General features: G+C 45.0%; 1 protein-coding gene across 4 annotated transcripts in view; it reads left to right on the forward strand.

Moving 5' to 3' along the window:
- The window catches only part of SH3PXD2A (SH3 and PX domains 2A), a 394601-nt gene that overhangs the window by 258930 nt on the left and 110271 nt on the right, over positions 1-25400 (forward strand). For 2 of the 4 annotated variants that reach the window (XM_054036174.1, XM_054036176.1), the window contains exon 7: positions 19516-19560. The exons of the other annotated variants lie outside the window; for them this stretch is intronic. In XM_054036174.1, the coding sequence (XP_053892149.1) occupies positions 19516-19560 (45 nt within the window). The remainder of the gene's footprint in view (positions 1-19515; positions 19561-25400) is intronic. 4 annotated transcript variants of the gene reach the window in all.

Genomic DNA, 25400 nt, shown 5'->3' on the forward strand with positions numbered 1-25400 from the left:
TAACTATGTGATTTAAGTGGGCCAGTCAATTCTCTTAACACCTTAGGAAGTAGGTTAGTAAATGGCATTCTCCCTTTATTGGTAGTCTTGGATTTCCCCCTCTAGTTAGTGTTAAAATTTGGGATTCAAACCTTGCATTCCTAGCTCACCGGCCCATGTCTAGATCATTAGATGATATGTTAAGATACAGACTTTATCTTGTAACTCTGTTCTTTTTCAGGCTTCCATAAAACATAAATGTATATGGCAAAGATTAAGGCACTCCAGGACATGCAGTGGTGTTTTGTTTTTGTTTCTCTCCCTTTCCCAACCCCCCGCCCAAAAGTGACACTCAAGTTAAAATTCCAGGTTTAATTTTTTTTTACATCTTCGATTATTAGAACATATCCAATTTACTCTATTTCCCCCTTTCCATGTGGCTGAGAGCATTGTCCAGACAGCTCTCCCAGAGCCTGCTCTCTTAAGGGGTAAGAGATCTGGGTGCTCGTGTGATATCAGTTTAATGTACTGCATTTGGACTGATATTGTGCAAATCTGTTAGAACAAACTGGTTTAACTTTCTTGGCATTTGGAATAAATTGGGTTCTTCATATTAAGAACAACAGTATGAGGTAAAATGCTCCTACAAACCCACTCTGACATGTTGACTTAATTATAAATAAACTATGATCACCAGACTCCGTCTGAATATAGTATCCTCAAAATAACGAATAATTAAAAATAACTGGGGGGGGGAGGGGAGGGATGGAGGTGTCTTTTGAAGGTTTTGTTTTTTATAGTTTGTCTCAACATTAAATCTCTTTATGAAGTCAAGGACATTTTCACTCTCTAACCTTTGTCCCTCACCGCCCTAAAACAAATAAACTGGTGAACGGTATTTTCAGAGTTAAATATTATGGAACAGAGACTGAATATTACAATTTGTGGCCACTTGAGCTAACACAAGTAACCTCATGAACTGGCTGAAAGATGCACCTAGTGAGAGAACTGTTTAGCTTGCAATTGTATCCTTTCTTAAGGTACACCTTATGACAACATTTGAACAGATAATAGGACAGACAAAAATTGTGTTTATTGCACATGTAGCCGAATTCTTTTTAAGATGACAAAACAGCTTAAAAACATGCGTTTAAAAAGCAGCTCTTCCAAATAAGTGCAAAAAACCTATATCCCTCCCTCAACATGAATTAAAAAAATATAAACAGTCCTCCAGCGAAAACTGAACACTAAACAAGTCTTGAGGCATGACTGGATGGTGTGCTGTAAAAAGGCTTTTAGCCATGAATGTTAACTTATGCGCAGTGTGGTCCCGCTGGAATTCTGCAACTGTTGCATTTGGAGCACTAATAAAAGTATGGAAGACACAATAGGAATTCTATGAATGCCGTGGAAGACCACTGACTGCCTTCTTATTTTTCAAACATATGCTCATTATTCAGACCCCAGATCGGCCTAGACTTTGGGGGGAGGGAGATTGGATGAGTTCAGAACTGAATGAATGAAGGTTTGCCCAACTCTTAAAATTTTCAGACACTGGCTTTGTGGTGTTCTGAACTGACATACAACTTCTTTGCACTGGTACAGGAGAACAAGAAAGTGAGTCTTATGTTGACGCTGTCTGCCTTTTGAGGTGGGGTGTGTGTGTGTGTGTCTTTTTGTATTATGTAAGCATCTAGGGACCTGTGTCCAAGACCAGAACCCCATTGTGCTAGACACTATATAAAGACAGAACAAAAAGCCAGCCCCTGCCCCAAAGAGTCCAATTACACGTGCTCCAATCCTGCCATCCGGTCTGCGTGGATGGAATGCCACTGAAGTCATTACGGTTCTGCACAGTTCTCCCTGCATGAATCTGATTGAGAACCCCCTGGTCTGGATCATGCAAACTTCATTGCACTCTGACCCCCTTCTGACAACAAAAATGACTACAGGACCCCAGGAGCGGGGACCGAAGCCTGAGCCTTCCTAAGGCCCCATCTCCCTGGGAACAGGGATATGCAAAGCCAAAGCTCGAGCCCCACCGCCCTGGGCGGGGAGGCCAAAATCAAAGCCCCAGGGCTTCGGGCCCAGACGGGGCCTGCAACCTGATCCCCATGCCCGGGGCTGAAGCCCTCAGGGTTTGACTTCGACCTCAGGCAGTGGGGCTTGGGCTTCCGCCCTGGGCTCAGATTTTGGCTTTGGCCTCAGGCCCCGGCAAATCTAAGCCAGTCCTGGTGACCCCATTAAAATGGGGTGGTGACCCACTTTAGGGTCCTGACCCACCGTATGAGAACTGTGGATCCAGACCTAAACTAGTCACCTTTGCTCTTCTTTGGGATTTGCGGCATCTCAGGTGCAATAAGTTGCTTCTGGACTGTTTGGTTGGGAGGAATTAGCTGTCACTAAACTATAGCAGCCTTGAAGGACTGTCATCAACCGGTGCCTAGGGAGCTCCAATGCAACTTCAAGGAATGGATCAGGTGGGCACATCCCATGTGTTTAGAATGGATGATCCCTATTAGGTCTCACCCAAGGTCCCGTGAGGCAGAAGGGGAAGGAATTTCTTTGCACATCCAAATTTCCATATGCCCAAGCATATGAGAAGCAGCTGACCTCCATTATCATTCAAACAGGCTCAGGTTCTGTGCAGGTGTGCCGTTGGGCTTTTTTTTCTGAATCCAAGTAAGGATCGCATTGTAAATCTGTTACTGGCTAGCTGCACACAGCATTACACACACCAATTTAGGTTAACACATTATTCAAACCCTGCAACTTCCCATGTGTGCACTTTGGAACTGCTTAAGATGAGCCAGTACGCTAAGGGTTAAAGTGATTTAAAGCATTTGTAGGGCACATCCGTTTCCTATGGTGGTGAGTTAGCTAAGAGGAGCTATTCTGTTGTGTGGTTGGCCAAAAGAAATTTGAGATTCCGAGGGTAAGATGGTCCTGCCCTTTTCCTCTTGCTTGCCTCATGCCAGAAGCTGTTATGAGGCTTGGGCAGATCTGACAAAAGCATCTGGGTCCTGGCATAATCGGCGGCTAGGGGCAAGAGAGAGCTGGCATGAACCCCCAAGTCGTTCCATAACGAAGACTCCATTTGGCCATAAAACTTTGGCAAATTCCCTGAAAGTGTAGTTGGTTAACCTGCTGCTTGCTCAGCAATTAGTCCTACTTGTTTGGTGTCGCACAGTAGGCTTGAACGCAGCCTGTTTTTCTAGGGTTCATTTCTATCACAGTATGATGCTTCAAGATGTCACTTAAGTTAGGGGTGACAAATATTTATGGTTGCATCAGTCATGCAAAGTCGTGTTGTGTTGTGTTTTGTTTGAGGATAAAGCTCACAAGAAAGCAGAGTAAGTTTGTTTTTGGAAGGCAGACTGTCTGTTTTTTTTTTTTTTTTTAAATCCTTTCTTTAGGATGAGATGGGTGTTGGCTGCAAATAGAGCAATTTGCTTATAAATTTGTCTGTCAGTTTCTGATGGTGTTACAATAAGGGCATTGAGACTTTGGACTTCTTTCAGTACAGATGAGCATTTCAAGTGTGAAACTTTAGTAGAATAACTTGCTATATAAACTTTATTCACAATTAGGAAATGAAATAAACAAGTATCTAACGTCCACTCTAGCAATTTAAGACTATCCACATGTCAATAGAACTTATGATTTAAATTGAGTTTTTTAAATTCACATCAGGAGTGTTCTAAATTGCCTTTAATTTTTAATGGTGACAGGTTTCAGAGTGGTTGCCTGGTTAGTCTGTATCAGCAAAAAGAATGAGGAGTACTTGTGGCACCTTAGAAACTAACAAATTTATTTGAGCATAAGCTTTCGTGGACTACAGCCCACTTCATCGGATGTCTACAGTGGGAAGATATATACCCACACCCACCAATTACATGAAAAAATGCATGTATCCGATGAAGTGGGTTTTAGCCCACGAAAGCTTATGCTCAAATAAATTTGTTAGTTTCTAAGGTGCCACAAGTACTCCTCATTCTTTTAATTTTTAAATGGTTGTAAGTTAGTTCTGATGTTTATTCACCTGGCTGCAGATGGCTCAAAAACAATAGCTGTGAGCATTTTACCCCAGTTACTTGAAATGAGACGTCTACTTGAAAAACTAATGAAATCAGTATAACACTTTTTTTAATGACTTGTTTTATTTTTTTTGTGTGTGTGGAATTTCTGATCTAGATTTGTGGATGAAGCCTACGAACCTTACCGTCACTATTTTCCGTGTGTGTGTGTGTGTGTGTGTGTGTGCGCGCGCACACAACCTACCAACCAGACTGGGGTGAGTGGGGAGAGGAGGAAGGAAGCTCGGGACCTCTGCTTGTAGCGGGGTGGGGGGTCTTGGGGCTTCAGTCCCACAGGGCATGTCTGTCAGGGTTCAGGGCTTCAGCAGGAGCAGGGCTGAAACCCCAAGCCCTGTCAGGTGCGCCCCAGCTCTCAGCCTTCTGAAAATTGTCATATGCGGCTTGGCGGGTCATTAAGTTTGGCCACCCCGGTATTCGTGTTCTATGGACTTAATCTAACCTCTGTTTCTCAACTGGCACTTGCTGTTAGTCATGTGCTGACAGTTAAGCACTAGCTCCACTAGAATTGAGTTTCTCTCTCTTTTTTTTTTTTTTTTTTTTTTTTTTTTAATGAAACTCTCATCTCAGGATAACTTCTTCTTGTTAGGGGTAATAGGTATAACTTCCATTCCCCTCTCTCTCTCACCCCTTCTCTGCATCTTCTGTTCTATTAAAATCTCTCTTTAATAAAAGGTTTATTTTCTTGACTCCTATTTGAATTGTTCTCTTTGAGGGCTTTGGGTGATGGTATGGTGGTAGTAGCAAACATTTCTGTGCTTAAGCCTTCATCGCCGTTACAAACCAAAGATCCACAAAGGGACCGAGATGGCTGTGTGTGAGTGAAGTTGTCCTATAGTCCATACATAGTAGCTGACATGCAGTAGGGATCAGGGTTTTGTTACACCAGAACTCCCCTTTTTGCCTCGTGTAGTGGAAACCTGTTTGTTTAAAGCTGAAGTTGAAAGTCTAGCCCTAGCTTGCTATCCTTGTGATCTTTATCTGGGAATGATTTGTTTGTAGACATGTAATCTCAATATAAACTAGAGTACTTGTGGCACCTTAAACTAACAAATTTATTTGAACATAAGCTTTCGTGGGCTACAGCCCACTTCATCGGATGTATAGAATGGAACATATAGATATACAAACAGAGAACATGAAAAGGTGGGAGTTGCCCTACCAACTCGAAGAGACTAATAATTGAGAAAAAACAAGTACTCCTGTCCTGTTCTTTTTGCGAATATAGACTAACACAGCTGCTACTCTGAAACCTGTCAATATAAACTGATGCCCACCTTCCTTTGTTCTTAAGGGTGCTGCTCCCTTGATAGGATCTTGAACAGGGCTAGCACTTAGGACTATTACTAATAGGATTATCTCCTAGATCATTTAGAGCTGTCCCAGTTAGGATAGCAATATAGGTGTAGGCTAACGCTTGCTAAATAGCATCTTAGGTTTCTCAAACTTTCAGATGGGGCTCTTTAATTTAGCATGGATGAAACACAGATAATTAAGTCTTCCCTGGGTCTGGGATTTAGTACATTTAGGTCTTCCCATCAGCATGGTCAGCCCTGCCAGTAAATAACTCTAGACCAGGAATCCTCTGCATTTGATTAAGAGGTAGATGTTTCAATTTCCTTTGTAAATGATAGGTTAAAAATTGAGGCTCACGACTAAAATCTGACATGGGAGGAGAAAGAGGGAGTTAAAGAAGTTGGGGTTTTTTTGTTTTGTTTTTTGCTTAAAAGCAAAAGTGAAGGCCAAGTCTACACTAGGAAATTAGGTTGGTATAATCCCTTGAGCAATGTGTATGAAAAATCCACTTCCCGAGCGATGCAGTTAAACTGACCTAACCCCCCAGTGTACGCAGTGCTAAATCAACAGGAGAACTTTCTTGCCTATATAGCTACCACCTCTTGGAGGTGGAGTACTTATGCCAATGGGAGAAGCTCTTCCATCCGCATAGGTAATCTCTTCCCTGTAGCGCTACAGCTGCAGCATTTGAAGCGTAGACCTGCCTTCTGTTTTGCTCTGCTAGTCAACCTCCTTTCACTATCACTTCCCCTCCCCTACTTGGGGGTGGGGGGGAAACCTCTCCCATTGGAGAGGAGTGTTTTAGGCTAAACAGGTGAATTTGAGAATTGAAATACAAAACCAGCAAAAATAGAAAATATTTTGTAGGCTTTTGAAATCTGCTTGAGGATGAGTCAGTGTAGCTCTGGCTTTGTGTTTTAATCTCTCCAAGGCTTCTGCAGTCTGACATGGATCACTGCACCCTAAATCCAGGGCTGCCCGGGGGGGGCAAGTGGGACAATTTGCCTCAGGCACCGCAGGGGCCCCCATGAGAATATCAGAGCCCCCCCCCCCGCCTCCACCTTCCCCCATCCTTCAGTGCCTCAGTGTGCCACATCCAGGAGTGGCCCTAGACAGCGCTGCAGCGGCGTGGCCTAAGCTCCTCCCACTGGGAGCCGCGTAGTAAGGGGCGGGGCTCTGAGCTCCAGGCCAAGCAGCGGGAGCTCAGGTCCTGTGGAGCCAGGCTGCTGCAGTGCTGTCCAGGGCCGCTCCTGGACGCGGCGTGCTGAGGCTGTGGGAGAGGGGGGAGGCAGGAGTAAGCAGCATGGTAAGCCCCTCTGGGCCAGGCACCCCCCGACTCTTCTCCTCCCCTACCCCCCCCAGGCCTGACCCCTTGCTCCGAGCCCAGCCCCTCTGAGCCAGGCACTCCCCCTCCCCCCCAGCTCTGAACCCAACCCCTGTGAGCTGGGCACCCCCCAAACCAGAGCCTAGCTCCCCACCCAGCCCTGGGCAACAGCAGCACCACCCCCAGGCAGAGACAGCCCATTAGCACCAACCATCACCCAGCGACAGCCCATTATGTAATTGCAAATGTATACATACCATTAAAGCATTTAATGTTTTTAAATGTATTTTGTGTATTTTCAAATTATTAAAAATAAATTTTTGAATGTATTTCACTGGTTATTTTTTACATTTCCAAATGCATGTTACTAGAGTATTGCAGCTTTTTTTATGGAAGGGGCCCCCAAAATTGCTTTGCCCCAGGCCCCCTGAATCCTCTGGGGGCCCTGCCTGAAGCACATGCTCACCTTTGTGTCTCCATAAATCACTTGTGCACAATGACTGCCTGTCTTCCCTATGTTGTGGGAAAAGCAAAGCAGAAAGAGAGATGGTGGGCTGGAATTCATGGTGTGCCATTTGGTCTGGGTCAGCGAGGGTAGATGGACTGCTCAGTCTTGTCAAATGGAATTTCCTAACTTGCTCTTCAATTGTTGATCTGACTTGTTACAGTAATTTTGAATGTGAAGAAATAATTTATCCTAGGATTAGCTCCTTGGCTATGTGTAGCCATTGTAATCACTGTATGGAATTAAAAACCAAATCCAGCAGGCACTGCCAGAATATTTTTGTCCAAGTGTTTCTCTTTATTTTAAAAATAGTGGGGGAGGCAAGGAATTAATGAGAGAAGGGATTTGAAAGTGTGCACAACCAGTGCCAGATAGAACAGCAAGATACAAAAATTAGTTGAGATGAACAATATCTGCCTGGTACTGCAAGATGGTGATTGCCAATGGGACTTGATGGTGCTTGGCCCGTTTGCGCATCTATTGGCATCAAACACAGAGGCTCAGATCTCAACTGGATTTAAGTGCTTAACTTCCATTGAAATCAGCAAGAGTTTCATGCACGCTGTCAGTCCAATACTTCTGAGGGTCTCTGTCTAAGACCTTTGTTAATCACAGAAAAGTTTTTGATCTCGGAGAACCTTTAACAGAATAGGATCCTTCCTAAGCTGGTGAGTTTGTGTGTTCTAAGTTCAACTTGTTCTTCCAGTTTCTGGTGTAGCTGTCCTGGCCAGGGCAGATCCTCTATAGAATAATGCTCAAACATTGTCTTCAGGGCCTTGGTTTCATATCCTGCAGTACAAACTTTCTGAGGAGTACAGTGACTAGAGTGACCAGATAGAAAGTGTGAAAAATCGGGACAGGGGATGGGGGTAATAGGCACCTATATAAGAAAAAGTCCTGAATATCGGGACTGTCCCTATAAAATCGGGACATGTGGTCATGCTAGTGACCCTCCTTCCACAATTTACAGTGAGTGCCCTGCTAAGTCTGAGTTTGCAATGTTGGAGCGTTGTGGCTTTCGTAGGAAGAATTTTGGGCAGGCTATTCGGTCTTGGTGCACGCTGTGTGTGATTTGCATTACTACTGTTCAGTGGAGATGTGGATCTACTTAAGCAAACTGACACATTCAGAGTCCTGTCTGCAGTAATTCGGTGCAGGGAAACTGATCCTTCTTATATACCAGATTTTAAACTACTTGGTTAAATGAGATGTTTTGGCCATCTGCCTGAGGCTACTGAAAACACAGGCACTGCTTGGATCTCTTTTATTTCATGCCACTTCAGATTGCTCCTGACAGTCTGGCCTGCTGAATATATAGGATCACTGTCTTCTCCTGGGTGGCCCTTATTTCATGGGTTTTTCCACTTCACTATGGGAGGAGTTGGGGACTAAGACAAGGTAAATGTCTGTCCCCATTCTCTGAACTGTGCACAGTAAAGAGAACAATTCTAGGCAACCAAGTTTTTCTGCAGCTAGTCCTTCTACTGTATGAGGAGTGAAAAGGTGGGTGTGGAGTGGGAGAGGTTCAAGGAGTGGGATGGAGGAATCATGGAGCACAGACTTGGGACTTGGATACCAATGAGACAGACACTGTTGTAGAGCGCCTCAAACTCCATGGATCTGTTGCAAAAAGAAGCTTTCAACTTCATGACAACTTGTCCATGGCGCTCCCTTAGGAATCCTATATAAACTAGTGGAGACAACAGTAGCAAGTTCTTATGTTCTTATAACAAATTCTTACATGGTATCTTGAGTACCTTCCTGCTGACCATCGAGAGATGTGACTAATGTCTGTACGCACTATAGTTGTAGTCATGTCGGTCCCAGGATATTGGAGAGACAAGGTGTGTGAGGTAATAACTTTTATTGGACTAACTTCTGTTGGTGGGAGAGATGAGCTTTTGAGCCACACAGAGCTCTTGGGCATGGGACTAACATCTTGTTTCTCTGATCCTCTCCCCATGGGGAGAATTCGTGTGAGTGGGATGGGATTTTTTTTTTTTTTTTTTTTGTCTGCACTGTTCTGTGTGTATTGAAGTGTGCCAGACATTTGGAGCAGAAAGTGCCGAGGCTCATGATGGCTCTTCATTCCTTTGGAAGTTTGTTCCACAGTCTTGGAAAGTTCTGCGTCCTGCACAGATGAGTTTTATCCTGCATGGTGGAAAGTTCCATTGCAACAGAAGAGCAGAATTCTCGACCACTGACTCAATCTTGGAGCTTTAGATTTTTCTTCAGGTCTCCTGGGCCCAAGCCACTGGGGGTACATCTGCACAGCCAGTAGCAGTAAGCCTCCCAGCCTGGGTTGGCAGACTTGGGGTTGCGCTATTGCACTAAAAATAGTTCTGAAGTCCACCTCTCTCGAGATGCAATGTCTGTGCAGCTGTTCTTAGTGCAGTACCACGACTCTGAGTCTGTTGACCCTGGGCTGGGACGCTCCCCACTGTGGGCTATGTAGACATGCCCCCAGTTCCTTTAGGATAAGGACTAAAACCTTGATCTTGACTCTCTTCTCTCTACGTTGACTTCCCATAGACGAGGGCAGGTTTGCTGTGCTTGCAGTTGCCCACGTTACCGAGAAGTACTATATCCTTCTGTACTAGCTGGAATTTCCTAAGAGCTGATATACATGCGAGCATAAAGCTTTCTTTGCTTTAGTCCAGATGGGAAGTGTCAAAGGTGTATATGCAACAGAGATTGGGTCGTTGTCTGCCAGCTTAGATAAGAGTCTTATTGCAGCCTTAGACAGCAGACAGATGAAAAATCCAGGCATGCTCTCAAACTGCAGACAGATTGACTAGCTGTTGGAAGCACACACCCACTGAAGGAGACTGCACTGTGGCTGTGAAATTCTTCATAGCGCTTTCCTTGCCCACCAGCATCACCTCTGTCTAGCTCCGATTCAACCTGCTGCTCATTCATGAGTTGATCTCCCCCAAACACGGGTTCATCTGGGTTGTGTCTAAGGTGAAGGACAGGTAAAGCTGTGTGTCATCTGCCTATTGCTGGCGTTTGAGGTCCTTGTCCGCTTACCAGTTCAACTAATGGCTCTATATAGATGCTGAATAGGACCAAAGAGAATTGATCCTTGTGGAACTTCACAAGTTGGGGGGTGAGGGAGGTGTAGTGGCACAGGTGTAGCTTCCCATTGCTACTCTTTGGGGATATTCCCTCCAGGCAGAACCATTTTCATGGTCTCTCTTGAGTCCATTCCCCTGGGCCCCTGCCTCATGTGAGATGGCAATGTCTCATGCTCATCCATCTCAAATGCTGCAGGAGGAGCATGGATGACTGTCCTCTATCCACTGACAACAAGAGCTCTCCTATCAGTGGCCCTAAAGCTGTTCTTACCCCATGACCTAGCCTGAATCCAGACTGTGCTGGGTCTGAGCTGGGAGAGTGTAAAGTGTGGCTGTTCGTTCTAGGGGCAGTGGAAAATAAGGTTGGCTTGTCTGTCTATGGATATGTCGACACTACCAAAAAAGCCCGCTCCAGTGAGCGTCCAGGTCGACTGACACAGGCTTGCGCTATGAGGCTCAAAGTAGCCGGGTAGATGTTTGGGCTTAGCCTGGAGCCTGGGCTCTGAGACCCACCTCCTCCCACACTGGGTTACAGAGCCAAAGCTCAGGCCCAAACATCTATGCTGCTATTTTTAGCCCTGTAGCAGGAGCCCAAGTCAGTTGAACTGGGTTCTGAGACTCCCTTCCATGGGTCACTGTCTTTGCAGTGTAGACCCCCTTAGTGTTTGCACCTTTTCATAATGCAAGGATTACTGCCCCCAATCGGAACACTGGCCCTTGTACGCCATCTTTCTGCAGTTTTCAATATCTAGCTCTCCAGAGGGAGACCTAAAAACCTCTCCAAATACACCTGCTCTGTTGTGCAAAGCTGGAGAGCTGGTGTTGCCTTCTCATCCATGGCAAGTAATAGGCATTTGCCCAGATTAATATTTCCTCTTAGCTTGTATAGCTGTAAATGTCACTGATGGCCATAAAGTTATCCAGATTCTCTCTTTTTAAAAATCGGTGTCACCACTTGGACCCTAAAATGGCAACATTATCAATGCCCTTGAATATGAACCCCCACTAGCATAATACGTCAACCATATGGCAAGTGGAGCCCCCACACTCACTGTTGTCAGACAGCTACTTGTGATTTAAGGTGCTCAGACAAAAACAAAATAATCCTGCCGATTTTTCCATTTTCTCAAATTGGATTAGGATGCTCTTGTTAGGATTACACACACAGTGCATAATGCAAATCAAGCGTAAAAGCAAATGTTTAGGTCTTAATTTCCTTTAGTGTGCAGCTTGGTTTCTCAGTAAAGACAGTAACTGAACATGGTCACTAAAATACAGCTGTTAAACTAGGGCGGTGCTTCCTTTTCTACCGTATGTAGAGCACATGATCTGCTCTTGCTCTGTCTTCGTTTAGACTCTCTGGTAGGGATTTTTTTTTTTTTTTTGGTTGCGGGTTTCTCCCTTGTAAGCGTTTGCTACACAGATGAATTTCCGAGGCACGCTTTGGTCATGTGAAAGCCAGATGTGAATATTTTCCAAGTGGTTTGTGTGTGGGTCTAATGTACGCGAGGCAGTTCAGTTTACGTGGCAAGTGGAAGTTATTTGAAACTGGTCTGCAATCCGATGTGGGGGTGGGGTTGAACCAGTGTTTTACAGAATAACAGGCTACTGTTTGAGGAGGACAGATGCGCTCTTGGCTGGACAATACAAATAATCCTATTTGTTGGGAGATCTGGTCTCGCTTCTTGCAACAAAATCTATATTGTATTTTAAGAACAAAAGACAGTCGCAGACCAGAGTAACAAACGATCCCAGCACAGGCTATTTGAGACAAGGCTAAACTCAGTAAATAAGATCAAAATGAAGCATCCTGTAATGAGTAATGTAAAATACTCCTTTGACCAAGGTTTGCCTGCTGAAACATCAGCAAGATTGTCTCAATTCAAAATGTGAGTAATTGATTAGTGATATGGCGTGTCAGTTAATGTTCAGCGTCTGAGTATTGGCATAGGACTACGGGGTTCTGTTCTTCAGTAGATTACAGCTGGAAGGCTAGAATAGCCATCAGTAGGCCTTTCCTTTATTTAAATGTGGTTGGGTTTTTTAGGGGGGGGGAGGGGGGTGTTGGATCCTGTCCCTTTTTTTTGTTTGGGGAGGGGCATATGTGCTTTAAACCACTGTATTTTCCCCCCCCCACCTCCCTTTTTTAAATTTTATTTATTTATACTGGGATACTAGACTCTTTTCATTAAAATAGGACGCAAGAGAATTCTGAAACCCTACAAAACAAAAGCATATGGCTATGTCTACACAGCAGCTGGGAAGTGTCATTCCAGCTTGGGTAGACGCACGTGCACCAGCCCATTCAAGCTGGAACCTAAAAATAGCAGCTTGGGGGTAGTAGCGGGGGCAGCAGCCTGGCCATGCCGCTTTTTTAGGTATTGGCTCTGGCGGAGTTTGCGTGTGCTGTGTAGATCTGCCTTTCGTCTCTCACACCTGCTGGAAGTTGAATGCCCCATTTTAAAGAAGCTCTCTAAAAACATCCACTAAGGATGGCTTTTAAACACTTGCATTGCCATTCTATGTGCAGCAGAAGCGACTAAATGCAATGCATTGGCTCTACCACATGGCACGGAAAATTCATTTGTCACCCTAATGGAAGATGGTGTATTTAAAAAAGAAAAGACACATTTATTTGTGCTGTAGTAGCAGGAGCTCCAGCTGGGGACCAGGACACTGCAAACACTGAACAAAGATGGTAGAAAACTTGTCTGGTGTAGATCTCTGCTCAAAAAAATGAGATCTCATTGGTTAATGTGATATAAATGGTGTAATTAATTTGGTCAACATGGTGTGTTTTTTGGTTTTAAACCCCTACATTCCTAGCTTTTCTCCTGCCTTCCCCCCCATCTCTCAAGTAGAGTACAACCCTAATGACACTTGACTAAGAGTAAAACTAGGGTTACCATATTTCAGCAAGCAAAAAAGAGGATGGGAGGAGCCCCGCCCCCGTCCTGCCCTAGCCCCGCCCCTGCCCCTCCCACTTTCCGCCCCCCCCCGTTCCTTGTCCCCTGACTACCCCCTCCTGGGACCTCTGCTCCTGACTGCCCAAAACCTTATCCACACCCCCCCAGAAAGCCCCCCTGAACTCCCGGACCCCCCCCGTCTCTTGACTGCCCCCTCCAAAACCTCCCTGCCCCTTCTCCGACCCCCTGGCCCCCTTGTTGTTGGCCTTCGCCTAATGTCTCTGTGAGCCGTTGGTCCCGGCAGGCTGTCTGGCAGGGGAGGAGGAGCAGGGGAGGAGCACCAGACTGTCGGTGCGAACCGCCGGAGGCGATCTGCGAATGGAGGGAGGGAGGGAGTGAGCTCTGCTGCAGGGGAAGTGGAGGACGTGCTCTCTCTGGCTGTCGGAGCCCCATGTAAGTGACACCATCCAGCCGGCTGCCCTGTTAGCCGCGCGCGCTCTGCATGGGCGCGGGGGGGGGAGAGGGGGGGAGTCCGGACACTTACAAATTCCCCCCGGACGCTATTTTTAGCTCAAAAAGCCGGACATGTCCGGGGGAATCCGGACGAATGGTAACCCTAGTAAAACTCCCAAACCCATAGTGTTCAAGTAGATTCAAAATCAGATTAAATCTTTTGTTGTTGTTGCTTGTCCTTAGTCCCCCTGTCTTGACATTATATAGACCTGGGTTTCTGTCCCTGCAAGAGAGTTCGCCTTAGTGCCCATGTAACAGGGCTTCTATAACACTTCACGATCAGCTTTGAGACAAACAATTGCTGAAAATATGGACACCAGGGTGAAGCTGGCCTTGAGGTTAGACTTTATAACTGAAAGTGGGTATACCAAGTCCAACCTGAGTAGAAACGGGCCTGAGCTACGAAGTTCAGATTTTTAACAGTTCTCTCCTGACCTTGATTTTTCTCTTCTCCCTGCTGTGAGTGGCTAATGTAATAGTTGCATCCGAAGAAGTGGGCTGTAGTCCACGAAAGCTTATGCTCTAATAAATTTGTTAGTCTCTAAGGTGCCACAAGTACTCCTGATCTTCTTTTTGCGGATACAGACTAACACGGCTGCTACTCTGAAACCTGAAAATTTAGTCCATCTTAAAAGCTTTGGTCAGTTCTTGCTGACTTCTTTTGTTCCTCTAGTGGTATCTGATAACACACGTCTCTATTGTAAAAAGAGGTGACCAAGTTGAAGGAGTGGCCAGGTCTGGATCAGTTGCAGGCCTATTAAGGATCCTTGCCAGCTGCTAGACCACCAGTGAAGCTTCCCTGGCTCAAGTGGTGCATAACATTAATGGCCTGTGTACAACCTTATTCTGCAGGGTGGTTTTTGAGTCATTTTTTGGCTTATCAACATATTTCCACAAACTAACAATGATGGGGGTGTGTGTAGGAGGGATGCTGGGAATGTACGTGGTATTGGAATGAATGGATGTACTTGCAGCTGGGATGTTGTTGCCCCATGGTCTGATCATCTATTATTGATCTGAAGTCCAGTAATTTCTCATCCCTGATTTCAATGGGGAGCAGGTGTAGGCCCCCTTAGAACACACCATTTGCTAGGAACTGGTGGAGAGCTTGGCCCCTCTCCATTTTCAAATGCCAGCACTTGCCCTTAAGTGTGCTTGTACGTACTTACTCAACGGGGGATACGCATGTTCATTCTTCCCCTGCCTGGCTTTGGGTGTGCAACTTGCCAATGGCAAGTTGCCCCTAATATTCCCTGCTGGTGTTTTTGGGGGGCAGGGCTTCATGATGGGCACTTCTAGTCTATTAATTTTGCATGTGCAGAGGTCTTTAACCTCCAGTGACATGTAGGGGATTTACCTTTTCGGCTCCCGTGTCAAAAGGACAATAGCCCCTTTAATGTGAAGATCTCTGGCAATCGGACTCGTGTTGAAATGCAGTACAGGAAAATTATAGTGATGGTATGCTGCACATTGAGAACTGCTGTTTGTGCTGGCAGCAGCCGCAACAACAAAGAAACCCTGGAACAGCTAATGATGAGCAGGAAAAGGAGTGCAGATGAGTTTCCTTATTCCACCTGTTGCTTTCTGTGTAGTACTTCAGTGGATTGACTCTCAAAATGCACCCTGAGATTACTCCTGTCTTCCTCATCTTTTATCCCTGCCGATGGTTGTCTGACATGGCTGCTATCCATCCAGCAACAGATGATTGGTTGGGGCTCCTCTTTGGAGATTTTAGGTGCTGCTTCAAAGAGACCTTGCTGGGTGAGATGCTCTCAACCTCCGCTTTGGTCTGAGAAAGGGAGACCAGATGTTGCACCATCTTCCTTCGAATTGGCATTCTTTGTAGTTCAGCTGAAAGATCATGCATGAGATGGGAGACTCCCTCCAGGAGCTCTGGGTCGTCTAATGGTGGCCTTATGTTTCCTCCAGAGCAAGCAAAATCCTTTGCCTTCCACTGTGTGCCAAACAAGGGAGAAGTCTCCAGATTAGGTTGTAAGGTCTTTGGGGGATGGCTTGTCTCTCTTTTTAAATCTATCTGGACAGCGCCTAGTTGCTAGTGCAACATGTCCCTGGTCCACAACTAGGGCTCCTAGATGCTACTGCAATACAAACAGGAACAAGCAATGATGGGAACGATCAGGTCTGTCTCTAAGCCCTGCAATTAGGCCCCTCTCTAATGCTTCAGATATTCTCTGGCTTTTGCAAAAAGCCATGTGAATGTAGCATTCATTTCTTTGACTACACCTGGCAAGACCGAGCTAACAGACTAGCTCTATTGAAATGAGAAAGGTGGGGCTGTATACACCTCTACCTCGATATAACCCCACCCGACATAACACACATTTGGAGAGAACGCGGTAAAGCAGCGCTCTAGGGGGGCAGGGCTGCTTGCTCTGGCAGATCAAAGCAAGTTCGATATAACGCGGTTTCACCTATAACGCGGTAAGAGGTTTTTTTTTTGGCTCCCGAGGACAGCGTTCTATCAAGGTAGAGGTGTATTGTAAGCTTGGTGTCACAACCCAAGAGTCACAGCCCACTTCTCCATCACCACCACCAGTCGGAGGAACACCAGAAAAGCCTGTCTTAAAGGCATCGAGAAGGCTTCTTGGTGAACTCGCAATAAAATCTGCTTCTGTCTTTCAATCTGCCATGGCAACTAGTTTAATTAAATCTTATAAAGTATCTTCTCTCTCCTCCCCCCACTCCTTTTACAGTCTCCACCTGAGAAGGCAGAGCTGACCTGTCTGTAGACCAAGGCAGCAATTTGAATCGGACTGGGGGTCAGCAGCTGTTTCCAGCAGAGACGTGCCTCTCCTGTTTCACTGCTGGTTCTCTGAAATTCATCCCTGAACTGAAGGGGAGCCTTTCCTAATGCTACTCACAAGCCACTCTGCTCCATTGCTTTGTTCTTAAGGAAACCATCTCCATTATTTTTTTAAAGGCCTGACCCCATTTGAAATTGCAGTAAAAATCCCAAGGAACTGGATGAGAACAGGATCAGGCCCCAAATATATTAGGAGTGGCTTGCATTAGTAGGCAACTTTAACTTCGCTTCCAAATGATGGTTCTCGAAGTCATTGGTGCCTAACTGGCCTTTCAGCAACGTAATGGAGGGGAAGCAGAGGGAAGGAAGTTAGGGGGTTGTTCATTTACCATTACCAGTCTCATTTGAAATTGACACCAAGCCCGGTGCAGAATTCCAGTAAAACTCTGCCCTAAAGGGAAACCCTGGGCTGTTTGTTATGGCTTTTGTTTTGCTGGCACAGTTGCAGAACTTTCCAGCCTCTGCCCTCCTCCCCCCAAACACTCTCCTTGTGAGGCTGCATGCATCACTGCGGTCTTGGGTATTTTTGTTATTTGTTGGGGGAGGTTTAGAAGCTGGGAGCAATTAGAGCCTTCAGCGTCTTGGAATTAAAAAAAAAAAAAAAAATCCCCAAGAAGGCAGTTTAATGTTAAGCAGATGTGTTGTGCCGGAGCAGCTGAAATATGCTAGTTGTCTTCTTCAGCAGCGCTCTCATTTATTTCTAACTGCTATCCAGCGCTTCTCTTGCATGACAGAGCTCATCCTTTTTTTTTAAACTTTTTTACGCGTGGGAATCCAAGAAATCCAACTACTCCTTAAATTCTCTCTTGTCTTCAGTCTTGGATCAGCTGCTGGAGCCAAGAGAGAAGTTGCTTTAGTCTAAAAAGAGACTACATCAAATAAGCACAAGGTGCTACCCAACTGCATGAAAAGCTGGGTTAAGTACCAACAGTTACTTCTGAACTGGTGGTGCTCATGTATCAGAGCCACCAAGTGGCTTCCATTAAGTTCATCTGCTGGAGCACGTAGCTCCATTATAACTGCAAGACCATGATCGACGTTTCCGTATTCCAAATATTTTTCATCTTCAGCTGTTTTAGTTTCCAGTGTCAGCTTGGCTCAGTGCAAACTTTGTTTGAAATTCCCCTTCTCTTCTGCCCTCCCCTGCCTCTCTTTGGATAAAATAATTTTGTTGCTTTACTTAGAATTCTGTCACCTCTGTCTGTCTATCCAGAGTAATCTGCATATGGTAATAAGTTATTATGTATCTAGGCATCTTAACGTCACTGGATGTATATGTACAAACTAGTAATTAAGACTCTCCATCTTTCTCTCTCACCCACATATCACCATCCACAGGCAAAAGCTTGAATATGCTGCTGGTATTTAGTTGTTACTCAATAGCACCTCTCATTTGTCGATCTTAAAGCACTTTGAGTTGGGAAGTATTGTTACTTCCATTTTATAAATGGGGGGGGGGGGGAACTGAGGCACTGAGCAGCAACATGGCTTGTCCACAGCCACTCAAAGAATCCATGGTAAATCCAGAATCTCCCTCCAGTGCCCCAGCTATGGAGTCTTATGGTCTCTAAAGGCATCACAAGCTGCTGTGAAGGGTAGACTCTTGTTCTGTTGGGTCAAATGGGAAAGTGAGTTCCAGAGTCAATGGGCCTCTGCTGAAAACCTGTTGATCCTAGCAATTTCCATAAACCGCTCTATGCTCTAGTGTCTTTCTCCACACCGTGAGGCTAATCTACCTACCTCAGTGGGCATTCTGAACTTTAGAGCTCCTTAGTGCTATGGAAAAGCAATGTATTAATTAGGCAATGTTTTTGACTTTATATTTTCAGTTGGAGAACCCACTGAAAGGGACTTCTTCCACTTTGCATTGTGTAACTGGTGAATTGCCAGCACAGACTAGGGACCAAAGGCCTGTTCAAAGAACATTATTATCCTGTGACTCCAAATAACAACCAGTCACAAATAAATCCCCTAATGTGTATTGGCTTTTGTCTCCTTCAAGTGGTGTCTTGGCTCCATCAGTCTCATAGCAGCAAAACAGTTCTTAGCATTACATCGTGTGCCAGAATATAACACAAGGAATTCCACATTACTTTGGTGTGTGGCATTCTGGAACTATTATAAGTCATGTTAAGTCGCTTGCAAGATCTTATTTTAAGAAATCATGTATGAATTTGGTTCATTATATCAAGAAATTTTTCTCAAAGCTATCTGCTCTTCCTGCCTACCTCCAATGGGGGCAGTGTTTCTGTCTGAGATGCTAGTTCTGGCTGTCAGTGTCTAGACTCAAACTGGCTTAAACAAATGTCTGGTCAAGGAGTAGATCTGCTGATTTTAAAAATAAACTTCCAATGTCCTCAACCCAAAAAAGCATATTTGAAAAAGAGTGACTGCTTCCAGCATCCTAAAACCCAATATTTCTTCCCTCTGAATAGGGCATAAATCTGACCTTGTTGCCAGACAATCTTTTTGCCTATTTACTGAGCTTTTACTGTCCATTCACTCACTAATGCTTGATGCGTTTGTTCAATGCCTGCTTGAAATGCATCTTTCTTTAGGCTGTTTAAACTCTTTCCATGGACCATGAGTTACCTTTCTTTGCAGGAGGACTGAGACCTAATGGGTCAAGACGTTCCCTGACTTACACTCCATGTAACTCAACTGGGGTTTCCCACAGAGTCATTATGCCTGGATCTCAATATTTGGAATGAACGGGAAAGTTTGCATGTGAATCCTTTTTTTGACTTGTGTGGATCTAGTCATGTGTTCATACTGGTCAGATGTGAAACTTTCTAAATTTCAGTAATTCGCCTAAACCTATGAATTGCTGTGACTCTGATAATCGCTTAATCACCATCAGCTTCTCTTCTCAGACTGTTTTTAACCTTTCTTTTTCAAAGCTATTTTAACTCTTCTTCTTCAGAGCTATGAAACTGCTTGCTTGTTTTTCTAATTACTCTTTTTATTTTACTGCTGCCCTCTTCTTGGACTTTGAAGTTTGGATGTCCAGTTTCTCTGAGACTCCAAGGAAGGATGTTAAAGGTACTACATTTTGTGTGTGTGTGTGTGTGTGTGTGGGGCGGGGGGTGTATTTTTGGTTAACTCTTTGTTAGCATTCAGCATGCCACTGCAAGAAAATACCATTTTAAAATCGGTGCTTAGTTCAGACCATGTAATTTCGGGCTTTTTGTGTGTGAAGTGGAGGGAGGCCATCTTACTATGGTCTAACCTTCTAAGTTCCTAGGCTTTACAACCTACCTGTATATCAACTTCTCAAATATATAGACCTCAAAAAGAATAGTCATAAAAAGAAAAGGTGGCTCATTATGCGCTCTAACCCTTAAAGGTGATATTGTCACTGCCACGGGATGGGAGTCTGACTCTAGTGCACTCATGTGACTAGCACTGGGGAAGGAAGAGGTGAAGTCAACAAAGTGCATTGGGGGTTGGGTGCACTCAGAAATTCTCTTCCCCTTCTTTCCCCCACCCTCCTTTTAAGCTGCACCATTCCAATTGTATTGGTGCTGTGAAATGGCTATTGTGCACTACACGCTGCAAGACCAAGAGCACAGTAGACTTCGCAGGAATACCCTGTGAAACTGTACTAGACCTGAATCTCAACTCTGGGAATGTTTATATCTGAATCCAATGTCCCTAACTCTGGGGGAAGTCCACTGGGTGGTTGGGTGGCATATCACTTTGAAACCATAATGTTCATGGGAGACCGCTGTGCAAATGGATGGAAAAACCCCACAAAGTGCCTGTTCGTCTTGGCTTGGGAATTTTGTGGGGGTTAACTGTTACTCGCTCCCCTAGTCAAACAGCTAGACCACACTGTAACGGAGTTCATGAGAAATGTCTTCATGTAGCAGATAACTAATATGGGGAATGGGCTTGCAGAAGCAGAGTTAGAAGCTATAACTGGGAATGTGGTTAGACAGACAGATGTTCAGGAGAAAGGGACAGTACAGGTGGATGGAGCTCAAAGCAGGCCGCCTTCGATTGTGAAGTGTGTTCTATATGGAAATGCTCTCCTACTCCTCTGCAGCAAGTGAAAGATGTGTTTAATGTAGGTATTTTCTAATACAGAAGAATATGGCATCTCTCAAACTCCTTTGCTGTATAATTCTCAAGTGAGGAGGACACTTTGCACTTTCTCATAAGGTCAAAGGCTGGGAGGAAGTGCCTTATGTGTTTAAAATGAAAAGCAGAGTTTCTCATTAGTGAGAGAAGGTCTAAGCATCTAATGCAATCCTCTACCAGTCGTTAGTTTCCATAGACCAGGCAAATGCTTGCATTGGTGTAGATTCCCAGAAGCAATGCTCTTTTGCCTCCACAAACAAAAGGAAAAGGGCAAGAATCACAGGGGAATACTAGAGAAGACACAGCAAAGACTGATTCATTCTAGCATGTATTATCTTAAGGGGCAAATGGAGCAGGTCTCAACCCTGCATGGATGGACTTCAGCACAATGGGTATGACTCTATTAAAATAATGCTAACACTGATGGTTTTCATTGTTCATAACTGGTCCTTGCATTAGAATGTTTTACGTTCTTAAATATGAATTCTCTCCTCAAAAAACCTCTGCTCCTTTAATATTTATAATGAATTAAATAATTCTTCACAAAATGGTTGGTCGTCTTCCATCAACTTTTTCAAAAAACTCCAAGCCTTGGCCAAAAACAATACATTTTTATTCCTCCAACCTAGGGTTTCATACCATGTGTCTGTGGAGAGGCTAGAAGTTTGTCTCACTGAGGTCAGTAAAAGTAATTTTTATAAGAGGCTTTATTCCACAGATGAGAACTTTTTCCTGGAGAGGTTCTCTGCAGCACTTCTCATGTAGATCTTGCATTCAGTGATCTAGTTTGCACACTCACACTCACACTCTTCTCTTCCCCCCCCCCCCCCCCCCTTCTAATCTGGCAAAATTATGTTAGGGACTTTGCCACTTACTCTGTATAAAAGCTTAATTGTTTGGTGTTTGCCCCAGCCATGCTCAGAAAGGACTCTTTCTTCCCCCCCCCCCCCACTTAAGACCTGGGGGAGTTATTGCAGGAGTGGAGTTGTCTCCTCTCCCCTCCACCCCCCCACCCCCACCCCGCCCGTTGAGGTTGACCTACTTGATTTAACAAACTTAGTTGAAAGGGAAACTTACACTTCGAAGCCCCTCTGACTGGTAGCCAACTGGATGCTATGACAGTGGGCTCTGTGTGCATGGTCTGTTGGATAACAAACAGGTGGCCTCCAAAGTAACGACTGAGGATGGAAACTGTGAAATATGTGCATTACTGGAGATTGGTACATAGTCCTGGAGATGGCACTTCACTGCAGGGAAAAGAGAAACATTTTGGCTCGTGAACTGGATTAAGGATTTCCCTCATATCCAGTCATTCAAACATTCCTTAATAGAAGCCTCTTGGAAGCTTGAAACCAAAATCTATTTACTAACCTGTTTCTTCTAGAGTTGCTCACAAGGGTTAAGCAGTTGGCATTGCATTTTATCCCCTCACTAAGAACACTAAAGTATTCTTCCCCTCCCGCCCTCCCCCCCCCCCCCAAAAAGAAACAAAACCACAAACAAAAAACAGATGAACTTGGCAAATGGCCTTAAAGGGGCAACTGTGCAGAACCACCTGTGGTACAGATCTGTTCAGGATATCAGTATTTCTGTGCTTCTCCTCTGAATTTTAAACCCCCTTTCTCTCTCTCTCTCTCTCTCTCTCTCTCTCTCACTATCCTGAGTGTCTTCTGAACAAGGTGGCTATTTGGGGAGCGCTACAAGTTTGTAGAGCATGACAGGTATGGCCCACCTGAGCCCATGGCATTGTAGTGCACAAAGACCGTAGGTCCCAGTCTATCATGGCACTCCATCTTGCTCAGATGCAAGCCCCATCCTGGTCAATGCAGAGTCTTGATAACGGCTCCACTTCATGCAAGTTGGACTTAGGCAACCTAAGTGGTATTTGGTCAGATTGTTGCATCCCTGCCATACTTCCTGTCCTGGTCATGTGCATCTCTTCACTCTGCCATCCTCCAGGAGTACTCAGCTTTTAGCCAAGCATTGGACACTAACCCATTTTAATATTCTTTCCTTTGCTACTATAGACTAATCTATTCATGTTCTAGGTAGTACCTGGAGGTCTCAACCAAGTAATGCATTCACTGTGCTATTTACTTTACACACATAGTAAATACCATTCCTATCTCAAACAGCCTACATTCTCAAAGACCAGAGAGAACAGGTGCACAAGGCAAATGGGGAGGGGGGAGTGAATTAATAGTAATAGGATTTGGTCCTATGGACTAATTCTGTGCGTAGTTTAGCTTCATCTAGCTACAATCTGTAGTTGGAGTTGCTGCTCACCCCCTGTCTAGCCATGATCACATGGCAGTCTTCTGGAGGCATCACAGCCTAGCTAGACTTCAAGGAGGGGCTTGAAGGAAGATAATGTGGTGGCCTAAAAATGAAAGCATCTCCTTTACTTATCTCACTGAGCAGGAAGACTTTTTTTGTGTATTGGTCTGTCTGCAGGTACCAGGCCAACTGAGGTGGGTTTTCTAGAGAGATGAAAATCTGCAAACTAGTAGAGGCCAAATTCTACCCACAGATGCTCTCACATGGCTTGTGTTGAAAGCCACGTGCATATCCGAAGGCAGGGGTCTTTACCAGGGGGGAGAAAAAATGGGATTCTTGAGACCAATTTCTTTGTCAGCACTTAATAGAAAACAAACCCAGTCATTGCAACCTCTTCTCTCCCCCCTCCCTCCCCAATATCTCCCTTGTTGATATGTGCACACAAAATAAGGTATCCATCTCAGCATCTGACTGTGCCAAAAGAAAAGACAACCTTTGGTTAAGTACAGTCTAAAAACCAGTCTAGATCCTGCAGGTCTCCAGGCCAGATTCAGCACTGGTATAAACAATGGTGCGATGTGCATGTTGGGTGCAAGTGACAAAGTAGTATCACTTGCATTCAGTGTGTGGGGAAACAAATGCAGCGTAACTGGGGTGGAGAGGGGAGGAGGCTGTTACGGGAAACGCAATTAATGGATTAGAAGGCCCTGCTGTATCTGTTGGGATTTTTGCCATTGCTCCTAGAGCCAAATTCACTTTCAGATAAGCTGCCACTGACTTCAATGTGGACTGCACTTGCTTTTGGCCCCCATAGAATCCCAAATTGAGGCAAATTAACTCCTATGCTCACCCAGGGATTGACTAATCTGGGTAAGTTACATGTAGCCACTTGTACCCACCACCTTGCACCCCTGCCCCTAATACATGTATGCAGATGGAAGGTGTCTAACTAGGAACAACAGAATGAAATTAAGAGTAAACTTTTAGAAGAGCTACATGGGGAAAATGGGAGTGAGAAAACAAGACTCCACGGACATGTCTACCCAGAAATAAACCTGTGGTTGGCCTGGGTCAGCTGGCTTGAGCTTGTAGAGGGTCCCAGAGCTCAGGCTCCAACCCACGCCTCTACCGTCTAGACAGCAAGTTTTAGCACCACAAGCCTGAGTCAGCTGACCCAGGCCAGCTGCGGCAGTCGTCTCTCCATGTAGGTGTACCCAGTGAGAATGAGATGAAAGAGGTGGTGGAAACCCCTTAGGTTGGTATAGTTTAAAGCTAGACTGGATAAAACCCTACTGAACATTCTATGTAGCTACCTTCAAAGCAGTAAACTAGATGCCAGGTCTTCTGGGCTGACCGAAAAGGGAAGGAGGTGGGTGTGGTTTTATGAACTTGGGCCTACTAGGGAGCAGATGTGAGTGATTCACTGCATTGCCTGGTACGGCAGCTCACTCTGCAATACATTGCATTGTGCTTCCTCTGCCCATGCACCATGTATCTCTTATATCCCTGATTCTTTCTAACCCTCTGCTCTTTGTAGTCAAGACCCTTGCATTGAAATGCTAGAGCACTCTCCACCATGAAATGTATTCCATTCCTTTTGGGACACCGGATCCAGATTGAACTCTGGAAACAAAGCATTTCTTTTCAGTTGGATGCCGACTATGAGACCCATCCTGAGAGGTGCTGAGCACTCTTTGCTCCTGTGGAGTCACTGGGAGTTGTGTGTGTCTGACACCAGCCCACCTACCCCCAATCAGACCTTGTACTTGAAAGCAACATTTCCCACCTTTGAAAGATAAGCCTCCATTCAGGAGCAAGAAACTAATTGTAACCCTTCCTTCCCTTATACCCCGCCAGCTGCTTTTCTAAGATGGCTTTTAACTATAGGTCTTCCATTTTCCCCCACTTCAGAAAACACTGCTCTAAGGAATCCAATATGAACACATTGCTGCAGCAAGCAGAATTAGGGCAAATGCCAAAGTACTTAGGTGATTTTAAACTGGTGGGAGACCCTGTCTGGCAGCTGCTTGAATGACGTCCAAGTGGTTTAGCACATCTGTGTGCAAAATACTTAAGGAAAGTTTTCTTAACTTTTTCTACCTGTAACCTAGTCATTTGGACTCCATAAAGTGTGAGCCAACTTTCCAAGAACGGGTGGGGGGAAGGCAAATCTAGCCCTTTTTCCCCTTCACCCCCCACCCCCGCCTCTAATTTTTCTTGGCTCTGTCTTAGAAACCAGCAGATAAAAATAAAGTCCCAAAACTAACAAGCTAATCTTGGCAAAGGGCAATATTTAACTTTTTTTTCATTCCTGTAAAGACTTTATTGGAAAATGCTGCAAAAAGCATAAAGGAGGAAAGGAAAGAAACTGAGTGTTTGTTTGAGGAAGAAATCGGTGCAGATGGCAACGAGGCCAAGTTCAATCCTTGTGTAACTTCACTGACTTTAATGAAGCTACCCCAGGGTTGAATCTGGCTAGCTCTGCATAGCTACACCATATGCTCTTTCCTTCGCCTCCGTGC

Source organism: Malaclemys terrapin, chromosome 7 (assembly GCF_027887155.1).
Source record: "Malaclemys terrapin pileata isolate rMalTer1 chromosome 7, rMalTer1.hap1, whole genome shotgun sequence".
NCBI lineage: Eukaryota > Metazoa > Chordata > Testudines > Emydidae > Malaclemys > Malaclemys terrapin.